General features: G+C 36.6%; 1 protein-coding gene and 2 non-coding genes across 3 annotated transcripts; all 3 read right to left on the bottom strand.

The window, feature by feature from the left end:
• Positions 1-395: 395 nt before the first annotated feature.
• On the bottom strand, positions 396-2,432 carry LOC113727528 (GDSL lipase-like). The gene is made up of 5 exons (XM_027251753.2): positions 1,987-2,432; positions 1,746-1,870; positions 1,428-1,655; positions 1,083-1,344; positions 396-807 (listed from the first exon to the last, which is right to left on the bottom strand). Exons 1-5 carry the CDS (start codon positions 2,288-2,290, stop codon positions 560-562), a joined length of 1,167 nt encoding a protein of 388 aa, XP_027107554.1. The 5' UTR covers positions 2,291-2,432; the 3' UTR covers positions 396-559.
• A 6,587-nt stretch (positions 2,433-9,019) lies between these two features.
• LOC113728369 (small nucleolar RNA R71) lies at positions 9,020-9,126 on the bottom strand. The gene has a single exon (XR_003458092.1). It is a non-coding gene; the product is annotated as a small nucleolar RNA R71 (small nucleolar RNA).
• A 5,449-nt stretch (positions 9,127-14,575) lies between these two features.
• On the bottom strand, positions 14,576-14,682 carry LOC113728292 (small nucleolar RNA R71). Its single transcript, XR_003458021.2, has one exon. It is a non-coding gene; the product is annotated as a small nucleolar RNA R71 (small nucleolar RNA).
• Between the last annotated feature and the right edge of the window lie 1,492 nt (positions 14,683-16,174).

Below are 16,174 nucleotides of genomic sequence, written 5' to 3'. Positions count from 1 at the left end.
GCACTACTCTTATAGTAACATATTGTTCACAAGCTCAGATGTGAGATGACTAACTCTATTGCAACTGTCTTTCAGCTCTGAAAGACCAGGAATCGTGTGGTGAGAGCTATTGTTAGGGAAAATATGCTTTGTTGTTGCATCATTAGAGAATGCCACCTTATACAAAGGCAAATTGGGAATTTCACATGCTTTCTTTGTACAGTATTATCATACCTACCTACAGCATGATGTAGTATTCAGTAGCATTGAATTTTTAATATATTGAGTCTTGAAACACGTTATACAAGCTTATTTACTGATTGATAATTTGCCTAGAAAAACTCTAAGAAGAAAAATGCGAGAATATAATTACGAATATTGTACAAAGATCGAAACGAGAAACAAAGATTCTCCTCTGTCAAACAGTTTATTCTGATTTATTTGCGAAACGATATGATGAAACAAACGTATTTATGTTGTGTTTTTTGACAACAAAAAAAGAAAAATATGTGAACAGTTGTCTTGTCTTATTTTGGAAGTAAAAACAGACCCCTACTAGTGAACTTCTATCAAGAGTAGATCAGGTTACAAATGAAATCTGAAAGAGTGACTTGAGATTATAAGGCCCAGTAATATTGGCGGGTCCGGCCCAGATGAGCTTCGCAAATAGCTGGTTGGCCGCTTGAGTTGGATGACCGGAGTCAAAGGAGAAATAATCTTGTGGATTGTCACATAGCTCGTATTCTTTTATTCCTCTCTTCCCTCCGCAGCTATCAGCTCCTCGGAAAGGACCACTGCCGCAGCATCCACTCTTCACTTCTTTAAAACCTTTTGTTCAATTAAAAACAAAGTGTAAAAATGGGAACTCATTGTTAGTGACTCCACCATTGTATAGTTAGTTTGGATTCAGAGTCTGTACAATTGTCAATTTTAATTGCAACGTGTATAATACACGTACTAGTATAACAGATGCAGACATTAACAGAACAAATTTAAACACTATATAATTACTCAGATAATTGCAAAGCTATTCAATTAGTAGGTATTCAATTTTTATAGTTGGATTACTAATACTAACAAGTAATAAACGTTGATGGATGTACCGTATTTTGATGGATTGTCAAATATTTCATCAACAACAGCGAAAATGTCAAAATATGAATATCTGAAGCCTTTGAGCTGCTTCTGGAGGTGCTCGAGTTTTTTGGAAAGCAAGACATTGTGTAACTTGACCAAAGCTGTGATCTCTCCATTGCACTCTCCAGTCCCTCCAGCAGCCAAATCGGCAGCTCTATAGACTGGTATACAGCCTAGAGGCGGCAGATTTAGAACTCCAAATTTTCTCCCACCTTTCTTGTATATTTCCTGTTATGCATGCTAATAATCACTTCGCCTTGCTCTACAATGGCTAATTGACTATTGTCTAGCAGTAAAAATTAAAAATTTACCTCGACAGCAGCTGTAATGTTGCCAACCACCATTGCTACATAATCCTCTGGGGTAAATGACTTATATATGCCGGAAGTTCTGGAATCGGTCGTGTAATCATTACCCCCTATGCTAAAAAAGTATACAGAATTGGACAAGATACGCTCTGCTCCTGTTTTACCAAGATTCGACCTCAACTGTTTTTCAGCCTCGTTAAAATACCACAACTGCTGTTTAAGGTTGATAACCTGAGAAATGACTCGAGATCAATAACCCATATATGTTTGGAAATGGCAATATTACATCATTGAATTACACCACGTAAGTGAATTACATACAAATCCGGGAAAGGTTTCAACTAGAGCACCAGCGCCAGCAGATGCGAAGTTTGAACCATAAGCCAACTGATATTGGTAGCCAATTTGGAGATAAGGTGGAATGAAAGGGAGCTTTGCGTATTCAGCTGCAAATGGTCATTACAACAAAGCAAGCTTGTTATTGAATACATGGAAAGGACATAAAGCAGTGCGCATTTGTTGATTTTTCGTAATAGAATCTGGCTACCTCCTACATACTTACCAATAAAGTCAGGGATTACACGGCCATCGCAAAACCTCCCTGACGGATATTTGAAGAAAGATTCTCCGTATGGCGGAAAGTTGGCCTGGAAAGGTGTACTTGTGTTGATGTAGTTGTTGTTTCCAGGATCAATAAGCGAGTCACCAAAGACGAAGAGGGCAGCAGTGATTTCCGGATGATGGTCATCATGATGGAAACAATCCGATGGGAATGTTAGACTTGCAAGGACAACTAATACTGCTGCTAAGCTGAGTTGGATACACGAATTAGCCAGGTTAAGCTTAATTCTGAATTCTTTCGTCATCTTCTTGGTAGACTGCCAGGTTTTTTTATTTTCAAAGTTCAAGTTGATGAAATTTTATATTGGTTTTATATGAGGATTTTTTTTATAAAAAAAATAAATTTTATTCAATAAATCTGTAGTAATAAAAGAAAATACATCAAATCAAACATGATACAAATACATACATATCTGAAAACCTATAGATACACATTCATCGTAATAGTGCTAAGAAGTTTCAGCCGACATTTTTTAAAAACGTTCCAGATGCACATTCTCGTTCACATATTTACTGATAATGTATCAATTCAAGGAAACGATCTAAATATTGACTTAGTGTGTCACTTGTAGAAGAAACTTGAGGTTCAAATCTGGCGTCAAAGTTCAAACTCCTTGAAAGGTATGGTTCGATAGGATATATATGTATGGGTCCGTCTATATATTAGGTGTCTTGTCTTTTCGTCATCATAGGTCGATTTCAATTGATGTTAAATGTCTCCTTTCAATAAAGCTGAAGTGTGCTAAACATTGCTAATGGTCAGGGCTACCGTTGCCTTTCTTTTATCCATGTGGAAACAAAACACAATAATGGTATTTGGTCTTTCAAGAAAAACGAAAGAAAATACAACCATTAGATTGTAGGTGATGGAATTTCAAGTGTTTCTACTTTCTACCAAATAAATGAATCCATAACTAATCCAAGGCTCGAGTACAAGGAGAATCAACTCTGTACGGTACCGGGTTATGGAAAGGAAAATGCTTCTGGACAGCCTATCAGTAGCATTTGGTTTCATCAAAGCAAAGGCTATTGTACTTTTTTGTTATGCTTGTTTTCAGATATTTGGACCATGGATCATATTAAAGATTTTGAGAAAAGTGCGGTAGCGGTCAGGGGCGGAGCCAGAAAAAAATTTTGGTGGGGGCAAAAATAACATCAAAATTTTTTATCTACTCTTTTTCTAATTTTTTAAACAAAAAAATAATAAATTCACCAACAAGTATAAATGGGGGAAGAAAGAAGAGCCGTCAGTTGTGAAGGGAAAATGGGGACCAGAGGAGGAAAAGGAATTGGAGAGAGGGGACCAAAAGAAAAGACTGATATAATTGGTACTTGGCTCTGTTGGGGGAAAAAATGGAAGACCAGGGGAGGAAAGTAAATGATATAAAATTTGTGATCTATTTTTTCACATTTGTTCTAAAAAAACTCTGGGGGCACCTTTACGATTATATCAAAATTGTATAACTATTATACAAATTTGAGGGGAGGCAGTGGGGGCCCATGCCCCCAGTGCCCCCACCTTAAATCCGCCCCTGGTAGCGGTCATTTAAGTTTTAAGTTGCTATCAAATAGGGAATAATCAATGAAAATCTATTAATTTCTAACCCAAACAAGCAATTTTGCATTGCATGATAGACAAAATGCTCAAATTTGAGGGAAACGATGGTCTTATGACTAAAGTTGAAACTTCACAATTTAGAGATTATGGATTCACATCCCTTCCCTTCAAAAATTTTTTAAAGTAAATAGTCTTGAAATATAAAGGTATCTAAGAAAATTTGTGTGTGTATTTATAATCTTTCGTATCCAATTCAATAGACTTTCCTATATATAAAGAAGATACTTGAGAAAGCACCACCATAATCAAGGGATTAAACTGTCTTCTTCATTAATAGCATGACCCTGGAGCTTCGTCAGCAAATCGATAGAGAGAATTGACGTATCCTTGTTTTTATCCATGCGGAAAAGAAGCCAAACATTAGATGCCACTTTCATTATTCAAAGGAGTAGCGTACCGTTCGCCATTTCCATCGGTAGTATTGATCGTGGACAGAGACTTGGCATAAAAACCAAAGCGGTTCACTTCTTGCGTGTTGAAGCCAAGCAAAGTGAAACTTCCACCATTAGAATTCCAAGGCTCTTGTCGCTATTATTAACAGAAAATTTTGGACCGAGATATTAAGGGCTTAAATTTGGATGGATAGCGAATCAAATTTTATAGATAGCCCAATTCCGATTTCAAGCACAGGCTAAAACTTAGAAAAGGTCCTTTTTTTGTCAGTTCTCTTTTCTTCTACTTCTGTCAAAAAAAAAAAAAAACATGTCCATTCTGGATTTGACCAATCGCCCAAAGGAGTTGGGCATTTTTCATGTCACTTTAATTGACGGTAATGTATTTTCAAAGATGTCGTTGCTCTGAAAAGCCAACGATTGAAACAAGAAACAGAGATCCTCTCCGTCAAACAGTTTATTTCAATTTGTTTGTGAAACTATACGATGAAACAAGCATATTTATGTTTTGTTTTTGGCAACAAAAAAAATATAAATACATATGAAGAGGTGTTTTTTTTTTTGAAGTAAAAGTAGAAACTAAGAAACATAAATGTCACAAACGGCCCCTTATGGCTAGTTTGTGAGTTTAAGATAGAAAAAGAAAAAAGAGAAATGTTAAGTTACAAAAGAAAAGAAAAGGGAGGAAGTGGAGATTTGGTATTGTTTTAAAGTTTTAGAAGGAAGTAGAATGATTTTGATACACATGTAAATAAAATTTTATTCAATAGTTTTGCGAGGATAAAATGGACAAATTGGGAAAGTTTTGGAGGCATTCATTAGTTTTCCTTTGCTTTCCGCCCATTTTGGATCGAAATAGGGAAAAAAGTCCCAATGCCCGTCTAATTATTAGTCAGGTGAACTTTTGGCTCCCCAACAATTAAGAGTCAATTTATGGCTCTCGATCTATCGAAAGTGCAAAATGTTGAACCTTCTGTCAAGTTCAGCCGTTAAAACCAATGAAAACCTGATAGAGCAATTATTAGGCACATTTTGCACTATTTTTTGTCCTAATTTTGGCTACTTACTGTGCTAAGTATTGAGATTTCGCTCATATTTCATATTTGTAAAAATTGTAGGTTGTTGGTGTTAAAAGTGATCTCTTGAGGCAAATTTCCAGAAGACCCTTTATTTCAAGACGTGCCCACGCCAGAGACTGAGAAGATACACCTAAAAGACGGACGCCGTGGGATTGGCAAAACAAGTGAAAAATTAGGAAACCAAAAGGAGGCTCGTGGGCCGCGGAGGTGCAGAGGATCAAAACTCTTTTCAAAGAGGAAGTAAAGTGCGGAGTCCTCTTCCTTGCTTTTCGGCGGCCAATAGAAATGATAGGGGTGAGCAAATTCGGTTCTTACCGAATTCATAATCGATTTCAAATTCAATTCGATAATTTGAAATCGGGTATTTGGTAATTTGGTACAAATTCGGTACATGCCGAATTCACCGAATTCTAATATGGTATGAAATAGGTAATGAGATTATGAATTTGGTAATAACCGATTTCGCATTCAAATTCGGTAATTGAAATCGGGTATCGCATTACCGCATTCGAATTACTAAATTGATATATAAAATTATATAATATATAGATAAATGCTATTTAGTATTAGTATATACTACTAATACTTTATTATATTATATAGGTAAATGCTATTAATAATAATTAGTATATGGTATTATCATCATATCATGTACTTATAATAATAATAATATATAATAATGTACAATATATTCTTTTAGTATTTGTTAATTGTTATATGACTATAATAATACAAATATATAGTAATACATAACAATATAAGATAACTATAATACTTATTATTTTATACATGAGTAACATGATTAGAATTAGATAATAATTAATACATATGTGTATAATACTAAATATTAAACAATAAACATAATTCATAATTAGAATTTAGATATTGGTAATTTGATATATCATTCATGTTTGAATTATTGAATATTTGAATGTGTTATCTGTAACTTGCAAGTATTAGTATACTCTACATATTTAACATAAAAATTTATATTATCTATTCACTAATCTTAATTCTTAAGGCTTTAGCCTTTAAGTATAGATAAGACATCTAAGCAGTTAGCAGTGTAAGTGAATGCATATGAATTGCAAATCAATGTATTAGTATATTGACTTTCACAATAACATATGTAAGTAAATAAGTTTTATTTTGATTTGAAATAAATTATAAGTTTGTAACTAATATAACTTATCACTAATCATTGTAATTTGTAAGTTTGAAACTAATATTACTTATTATTAATCATTGTAAATTATGAATTCATAAATTATCACTAATCATTGTGTTCCTTAAATCATAGACTAAGGATTCTAGGTATAAGTTATCAAATAAGTTAAAATTCATATTATCTATTTACTAATCTTAAGGTTTTAAGTATAGACAAGACAACTAAGCAGTGTAAGTGAATGCATGTGAATTGCAAATCAATGTATTAGTGTATTGACTTTCACAATAACATGTGTTAGTAAATAAGTTTTTATTTTGATTTGAAATAAATTATAAGTTTGTAACTAATATAACTTATCACTAATTATTGTAATTTGTAAGTTTGTAACTAATATTATTTATTATTAATCACTGTAAATTATAAATTCATTGTAACTACTAACTAATATTACTTATTATTAATCATTGTAAATTATAAATTCATAAATTATCACCAATCATTGTATAGTCTAAGGTTTACTCTAATTTAAATTAATAGATAAATTATTACTTTTTTAATAGATGAATTCGGTTAAACCGAATTCATTACCGTTTTTAAATTTGAAATCGGTTGTGGTATGAATTCGGTTTTGGCTAATTCGGAATTAAAAACGGTTTAGATTTCTATAGGTAGAATAACCGAATTCACCGAATTCAGTGCACCGAATTACCGATTTTGCACCGAATGCACACCCCTAAGAAACGAAGCCAGATTCATGTCATATAACGAGATTAGCTTTTGCTCTGCTCTGGGACGTTTCTTCCTTTCTTTTCGGCGGCTATTGTGAGTGAATTGGCTAAAAAGCCAGATTCACATGGAATAGATTAGTTTGACTTTTCCTTTTCCCATCTGTCAGACATTGGAGACCTCTCTCTAGCTTTTGGCTTTGTACGACTTTGACTCCTTGATTTTTACTCTTGCTCTGGACAATTTTTCATTAGCTTTTGTTTTGTAATTTTGGGTCCAGTACGGAGACAAAACCTAAAAAGAGACAACGCCTTTTCGCTTGCCTCCTCGTTATTTCTCCTTTTCGTAACCTTTTGGTAATTAATTAGATGATATCAACTAAATCATGCGAGATTGATATGATGAGGAGCGACTAAATTTCTTCTCTATCCAAAGGTCGACTCGAAGGCGCAGTCCATAATATCTATGAGATCTAATCGAACTTTCGCTATTTTCTTCAATTCGTTACTATTCGTGCGTTCTCTAGATTAATTGTTTATGGCTATTTTATCAGTTGAGTATCAACGGTCGAATATTTAATTTAATTTAATTGCCTACTGTCACGTTAACTAAATTGAATCCGTAATTGTTCATTTAGTTGACAACTAGTGACAACCATCATAATTGACTTTATGTTGGGGAAACATAAGATCTAGTTTAAACAAACCCTCGTAGCATGTTTATTGATTATGGTTGGGTTTTTCTAGGTTTAATGCAACTGGATAATTAAATTCCTACGGTCATACCTAGGGTTGTTCTCTGGTTAGAAAGTAGTCAATGGTCGTACATTGACTGTCGAAAAAGTAAGGAAGAACTGGCTATTAGAGCTTGTTGATAGCTATAACCAATCTAGTGACGAATAAATGAAATATTTTTGCATCGATGATCATTTAATTGGACCGTACTTGAAAAATTGATCCTTTGGGTAAAATTTTATTAATTGCTATTTTTAGTAAATTGTACTTGGTGAGTTAGCTTTTGAATTTTGTTTATTTTAATTTCATTTTCACTCCATTAAATATGCCCTAATTTTGTTCTATTGATTTGGAAAGAAACAACTTCCTCTCCGTTCCCTGTGGAATCAACCCTACTTGTCATTGTATGCAAATCTAATACTTTTATAAACAATTCTAGTATATCGGATCAAACAAATTTTTCGGGAACAGGGTGTATCAAGTGACCCATTGTACAACTAGGGTCCCTACTCTAGTACTTGAATTTGTTCTATAATTAATTGTGGTGGTAATTAGGACTTTTTAGTAATTATTATTGCACAGGTTCGGCACCTGTCAATTTTTGGCGCCGTTGCCGGGGAACGGTGTTTTGGTTAATTTTGTTTCTTTTTAAGTTGTTCTCTTTAGATTTGTTTGGCATTTTTTTAGTTTATGCCTCGTTCTTCTCGTACATGCGAATTGATTTTTGACCAGGAAGCAGAGAAGACTGTGCGTCAAACTAGGAAAGAGACTAGACAACTCAGAGAAAAGCAATCTAGCATTGCATCTCAGGAACTGGATCCAGAGATTGACTCAACAGATTCAAGTGGTGATAATTCAAATGACCCAAGTCAAGAGCACATCCCTATGGCGAATGCAAGAACACTAAGGGAGTTGGTTGCTCTGGAATTGCCCCAACAGCCGTTGTGCATCACATTTCCAACTCTAGCTGGGAATACCTCTTTCGAATTGAAGTCGGGATTAATTCATCTTTTACCCACGTTCCATGGCCTCTCGGGTGAAGAAACCTATAAACACATCCAAGAGTTCGATGTGGTATGCTCCAATATAAAGCCTTCAAGAATTACTAAGGAGCAGATTAAACTTAGAGCATTCCCTTTCTCCTTAAAGGATGCAGCGAAGGATTGGTTATACTACCTACTTGTAGGTAGTATCACAACATGAGCCCAACTAAAAAAAAATATTTTGAAAAAATTCTTCTCTGCATCCGGGGGTGCAAGTCTGAGAAAAGAGATATACAACATTAAACAGTATCCTGGGGAATCCCTATATGACTGTTGGGAAAGGTTCAATAAGTTGTGCATTAGATGTCCACAGCATCAAATTAGTAAGCAATTATTGATCCAATACTTCTAGGAGGGACTTCAGTCATCTGACAGAATTATCATTGATGCTGCGAGTGGGGGAACACTGGCAAATAAGATACCGAGAGAAGCGTGGCTGCTTATTGAAGCAATGGCAAAGAATTCTCAACAATTTGGCTTCCGTGAGAGTAACCCTACCCGTAAGGTTAATGAGGTGGAGACGACATCCATTCACCAGCAGCTATCGGAGCTAACATCTTTTGTTCTGTAATTAGCTGTGGGGAACGTGCATCAAGCAAAAGTCTGTGAAATTTGCACAAACGTGGGCCACCCCGCTGACTCATGCCCTATTTTGCAAGAGGGTGGGACTGAACAAGTAAACATGGCTGGAGGCGTGCCCACGCCTAATAGGCAGTACGATCAATACTCGAACACGTACAATCCGGGTTGAAGAGACCACCCCAACTTCAACTATGGAAACAAGCCACAGAATTCATTCTCAAATCGTCCACTAGGATTTCAGCAACCATGGCAACCAAACCCTCAACATTCATCCGCCAATTCAGGAGGCTCTTTAGAGGATATTGTCAAGAGTCTGACCACGATTACTACTCAACTCCAGCAAGAAACTAGATCCTTGGTCACGAGTACTACTCAATTCCAATAGGAAACTAGATTAGGCATGAAAGATATAGAGATTCGAATGAGCCAAATGACAACTGTCATTAATCGCTTGGAGTCTCATGTTTTTGAAAAATTGCCATCGCAACCTAAAACAAATCCAAAAAATGTAAGTGCTATGACACTGAGAAGTGGCAAGGAAGTGGAGGAACCTAAGTTGACGAATCCGAAAAGCAAATTTAAGGAGGAGATAGAAAATGAGATTGAAGAAGAAGGGCGCATTCGTGAAGACCTTAAGGTAACGCTCACTCCTTCAATTCCTATTAAATCTAACTTTCAGCCTTTTCCTTGCAGGTTGGAAAAGACAAAAAAGGCGGAGAAGGAAAAAGAAATCTTGAATGTGTTCCGTTCCGCAAAGTGCAAGTAAATATCCCCCTATTGGACGCGATCAAACAGATGCCCAAGTATGCAAAGTTCTTGAAGGACTTGTGCGTTAACAAAAGGAAGCTAAGGGATGATGAGAGAGTGACGGTAGGAGAGAATGTATCAGCTGTACTTCAAATGAAACTCCCAAATGCGGGGATCCAAGTATATTTACTATCCCCTGTAAGATTGGCCATTCTAATATCGAAAATGTCATGCTAGATTTAGGGGCTTCTATTAATGTGATGCCTAAATTAATCTATGATTCCATAAATTTAGGACCCTTAAAAGAAACAGAAATAATAATTCAATTGGCTGATCGTATATTTGCTTATTCAGATGGGATAGTAGAGAATGTTTTATTGCAAGTAGATGAATTAATTTTTCCTGCTGATTTTTATGTGTTTTACATGGATGATAGAAGTGCCCCAAATCTATCACCCATTATATTAGAAAGGCCATTCTTGAATACTGTCCAAACTAAGATTGATGTTAGTAAGGGTACTCTCACGATAGAATTTGATGAAGAAATAGTCCACTTTAATATTTTTTATACAATAAAACATCCTATTAACTCTCATTCTGTATTTGCTATTTATGCCACTAATCTCCCTGTACAAGAATTTTCTGAGTTTGCTTGTAGTGGTAAATTCAAAATTGCTGCGAACAAGTATTATGGAATGAAAGCAATTCATGAGGTGAAAATGGATAAAAAATTAAGAAAAAATGTTGCACTCAATAGCTATTTGGATCCCGAAGGAGGGCCACCGATTACAAGAAAAATTGAATTATATCCAAACTGAAGAATGGTGTAATGTGTCTAGCCAAAAATATTAAAGAAAAGCGCTACTTGGAAGGCAATCCAAGGATTTCAATTGTATTTTATTTCATATTTGTGTGTTCAAGATCAGTGGGTTTAGGTTCCTATTGACAAACAATCTTTATTATAGGTCATGGGTGTTTCTGTGTAGTTTTATTTTGGGTTGGGGGCACAAATTCGTGGGCGGAAGACTTCATGTTACAAGGCGTGCCCGCGCCTTGTGTTCACAACGCATGGACATTTGTAAAACTTGGTGATCAGAAAACCTCACCTTCCAAGGTGTGTCCACGCCTTTCAACCTTTGCGACAACGAAAGTCAAATACAACCAGGACCATCGCTAACCCCACTTTTCTACTTTCCTCTCTTCTCGTTTTGTCTGGTCTTTTCAATTTTTTTTATCTTAGTTTCTACTTTTCACTTTTTGTTGTTTTGTCTTAGTTTCAATTTCTACTTTTTCTTTTTCCTATTTGTCCGCCGCCGCTCTCCAGCCCGCACCACCGCTGCGTCGCCGCCCTTCTCTCTCTCTTCCATCGCACAGCAGATCGCTGCTACTGCACGCCGCTCCATTCTCCCATTGCGCACCTCATCCTATAGGTTTCTTTGCTCATATTGGATTCCAGCCTCCTCATCCTCCTCCCCCTTAGTTTCTCGCTGCATCCTTTCGGTAGTCAGGGAAGTTTCGTCCCTTTATCCTCGCACTTTATTTGTCTTTGTTACATTGAGGACAATGTAGGTTTTAGGTGTGAGGGAGTGATTTCTTTCTTTTATTTCTTTTTGTTTCAATAATTTCTTGTTTCTCGAAAGAGAAAAGAAAAAAAAAAGAGGAAAATGAAACAAACAGAAAATGAGAAAAAAAATGAAAAACAAAAAGGAAAAATTGTGTAGTTAGTTCACTTTTTGCTAGAGCATTTTGCTATGATAAATTATACAATCAGGGTGCACGTGTATGTGATCATATATGCTAGCTTTGCATTTTGATTTTCCTTGCCAATATCGTTGAATGTTGAATATGCTGAACTTGACCCATTCTTGAAACTTTTGGAAGTTTTTGAGCCATGCGCGAGCACACTATTCTTATTTGCTTCATTTGTGTTGTTGAGTGGGTATCACACATGGTATTGGCATTCTAGAACTTGCTATTTTGTACATGTCGAGGCCACATTTTGTTGAACTGAATGCATTTGAAATGATAAGGGTATTTAAGATTTAATCTTCTTTAGTTTTCTACAAACCATGCCTTCATCTTGTCTCCCAATAGTGAACCGATTTGAGCTTTTATCCTTCTTTTTTGTGTGTTAGCCATGTTTAATAACCCAGGACCTTTTTAAACATTCTTGTTCAACCTTATGTCGTTAAGAGATGTCTGAATTTCATTGCTTGTGTAAGGCAAATAAATCTAGGGTCGCAAGTGTTGTCGGTGATAGGGTATTAATTGTTAGTAATTTTATCATTAATTTTCCTCTTTATCCTTGCCAAATATTGTTTTAATTGTCAATATATATTTATATTTGGTATTTGGATATAATTTCAGAAAGTTGAGCAGAAAAGTGCTAAAAGGGGACCTTCTTGAGAAGATTTCTCCACACGTGAAAGCTTCTAAAAGCTTTCCACCATCAGCCCAAATTGTGCAAACCAACGGAACTGCTGATGAAGAATTGAATTGATATGATGAAATCCACTAGCAATAAGAAATCAAAGCGGGGACCACGTAGAAAGTTTGTTCTTATTGTGGGAGATATACTCATGAGTCAAGGTGTTGGCTTTGATGATTGAGCTTTGACTTTGATGATGAAAGTAGCTTTTCTATTTGCTTCCTACGTAACTAGTTCTCATATAAAACTAGTGCAGAGGAGAATGAGAGGGCGGCAGAAGACATTAGACAAGTTTTAGTTTTCTCTCCAAGAAGCTCCGTAGGTAGAATAGGTAGTTGATTGGTTTGTTGGATTTTGGGTGTGAAGTTTTCTCCAGAAGTTTGTTTTATGTTTCTTCGGTTTCTTTCATTCAACTAGTTTCTTCCATGAAACTAGTTTTATTGCATTAGATTACGGAGAATCAGATTTTCATTTTCAGTTACTAGCAAGAGTTATTTATGGCTTCAAATTCAATTGAATTGTGCGAAGATTTTCTCATGAGGCGTGGCTAATTTTCTCATCTAGTCAAGGATCAACGCGACGACGCAGTCCCAAATATCTGTGAGATCTAATTAATTTTACGTGTTCCTTAATTTATTAATATTTGCATGTTTTCTATTTTAATTTCCATGGGATTATTTTGTTAATTGGATATCAAGGGCCCGATGTGCAATTTGACTTTTTAATCTCTTGTCAAATTAATCAATTAAATCCGTAATTGTTTAGTTGGTTAATATTAGTGGCAACTAGTATTTTCACATACTAGGAGAACATGCAATCTGATTTAAATAACCCTCGTAGCGTGTTATTAATTTGGGTTAGACTTTTCTAGTTTTTAATGCAATTAGGAAATTAATTCCTACGGTCGTACCTAGGAGTATTTCCTAATTAGAGGTAATCAACGGTCGTACCTTGGTTATAAATAAATTAAGGAAAAGCTGGTCGTTAGAGCTTATCGGCGACTATAACTAGCCTATTAATTAAATTAAGTGAACCTTCTTTGCATCAATGATCGGATGAATGGACTGTGTCTGCGTAGTTGTATCCTTGGCTAGAATTTATTATTTATTTAATTGCTATTTACAATTGTATTAATTAATTATTTATCTTTGGTTAAATTGTTTAATTATTTTTAGTTAAATTATTTAATTATTTATTTTTAGTTTTATCTGATAAAAATCCCCCGTGTCCCGAACTTGAAAAGAATCGAATTTTTTTCCAGTCCCTGTGGATTCGACCCTACTCACTACTATACACAGAAAATTCATTTTTCTCGAGTAGGTATTTATTATTGCACAGGCTCGACACCTGCCAATTTTTGGCGCCGCTGCCGGGGACTGGCGTTAATTATTTGTTTCTTTTTAAGTTCATTTTTGTTCTAATTTTCTGGTATTTTTTTTCTAGTTTATGCCTCGCTCTTCTCGTACAGGCGAATTAGTTTTCGACCCTGAAGTAGAGAAGACCGCGCGTAGAACGAGGAAAGAAACCAGGCGACTCAGAGAAGAGCAATACGGTATTGCACCTCAGGGACTTGATCTAGAGGTTGAGCCGACAAATTTGTCTGGTGACAATTCGAGTGATTCAGACCAAGAGGAAGTCACTATGGCAAATGCACGAACATTAAGGGAGTTGGCTGCTCCTGATTTAAATCAGCAGCCCTTGTGCATTACTTTTCCAAATTTAAATGATGACACTCCCTTTGAACTAAAATCTGGTCTAATTCATCTCTTGCCATCTTTTCATGGTCTACCAGGTGAGGAGCCCTACAAGCACTTGCAAGAGTTCGACGTCGTTTGCAACAGTATGAAGCCTCCGGGAATTACAGAAGAGCAAATAAAGATGAGGGCTTTCCCCTTCTCTTTGAAGGACTCCGCAAAAGACTGGCTCTACTACCTACCACCTGGTAGTATCACCACGTGGGATCAATTAAAGAAAAAATTTCTGGACAAGTACTTTCCGGCGTCTCGAGCTGCGAGCCTAAGGAAAGAGATATGTGGCATCAAACAACACCCAGGCGAGTCACTCTATGAGTACTGGGAGAGGTTTAAGAAACTGTGCACCAAATGCCCTCAACATCAGATAAGTGAGCAACTGCTCATCCAATATTTCTACGAGGGATTACTTTTCAGGGACAGAAGCATAATCGATGCTGCAAGTGGAGGGGCGTTGGTGAACAAAACCCCTCGAGGAGCATGGGAGTTGATTGAAGGGATGGCTGAGAACTCACAACAGTTTGGTTCAAGAGAGGACATCCCGACGCGCAGGGTGAATGAGGTGGAAACGTCCTCTATCCAACAGCAGATCTCCGAATTAACATCTTTTGTAAGACAATTAGCTGTGGGGAATGCTTCACAAGCCAAAGTGTGTGGGGTGTGCACTGCCGTGAGTCATCCTACGGAAATGTGTCCACTGGTTCAAGAAGAAACTGCAAAACAGGTGAACATGGCTGACCACGCGCCCGCGCCAAGAAAGCCATATGATCCATACTCAAACACCTACAATCCTGGTTGGAAGGATCACCCCAACCTTAGCTATGGAGGAAATAGGTAGTCTAACTTTGTGCCAAATAGACAGCAAGGACACCAACAGCAGTATCATCCTCGCCCACCACCACCACCACCCCCTTCAAACTCAAGTCCGTCCATGGAAGAAATGATGAAGCAATTACTTGCCAATCAACAAAAGACGGATTCAGACCTGCAAAGCATGAGAAATCAACTGGGACAGGTGCAATCATTGCAAAATCAAATGAATCAAATGGCTATAACAATCAACCGTTTGGAGTCCCAAGTTCAAGGAAAATTGCCATATCAACCTGAGGCAAATCCAAAGAATGTAAGTGCAATGACCTTAAGGAGTGGCAAGGAAGTTCAAGGACCCGAACCGGTGATTCCTAAAGACAAGGACGAGGAACGGATTGAAAAAGAATTGGAAGAGGAGGGCACAGACAACAAAAATGCAAAGGTACCCTCGAACCCAATTCCTACAACTAAAACTAATCCACCTCCCTTTCCTAGCAGGTTAGAGAAACCAAAGAAGCAAGACAAGGAAAAAGAGGTCCTGGAGATCTTTCGCAAGGTGGAGATCAACATACCCCTACTGGATGCGATTAAACAAGTACCCAGGTACGCAAAATTTTTGAGGGACCTGTGTGCCAATCGCAAGCGGTTGAAAGGGGATGAACGAGTTATAGTTGGGGAGAATGTTTCGGCAATTCTACAAAGGAAACTTCCACCAAAATGCGGAGATCCAGGTATGTTTACTATTCCTTGTAGGATAGGTAATACTTTGATTGGAAAGGCCATGTTAGATCTAGGAGCATCGATTAATGTCATGCCGAAATCTATTTATGCTTCTTTGAACTTAGGCCCTTTGAAAGAAACTGGAATAATAATCCAACTAGCTGACAGGACCAATGCATACCCTGACGGGTTGATTGAAGATGTTTTGGTAAAAATTAATGAATTGGTTTTTCCAGCTGATTTTTATGTGCTCGATATGGAGGATGAACACTCCCGTGATCCGTCACCTTTGTTGTTAGGTAGACCCTTTTTGAGCACAGCCCGAACCAAA

This window comes from Coffea arabica, chromosome 2c (genome assembly GCF_036785885.1).
Source record: "Coffea arabica cultivar ET-39 chromosome 2c, Coffea Arabica ET-39 HiFi, whole genome shotgun sequence".
Lineage (NCBI taxonomy): Eukaryota > Viridiplantae > Streptophyta > Magnoliopsida > Gentianales > Rubiaceae > Coffea > Coffea arabica.
The sequence above is the reverse complement of the archived record's forward strand: the minus strand, read 5'-3'. Positions and strand labels throughout refer to the sequence as shown.

What these genes read in the sequence shown, in the direction of transcription:
- LOC113727528 (XM_027251753.2), bottom strand. Translation starts at nt 2,290, where the DNA reads ATGACGAAAGAATTCAGAATTAAGCTTAACCTGGCTAATTCGTGTATC. An exon ending in TGTAATCCCTGACTTTATTG is followed by an intron (nt 1,871 to 1,986) that starts GTAAGTATGTAG and finishes GACCATTTGCAG; the next exon opens with CTGAATACGCAAAGCTCCCT. An exon ending in ACATTACAGCTGCTGTCGAG is followed by an intron (nt 1,345 to 1,427) that starts GTAAATTTTTAA and finishes CATGCATAACAG; the next exon opens with GAAATATACAAGAAAGGTGG.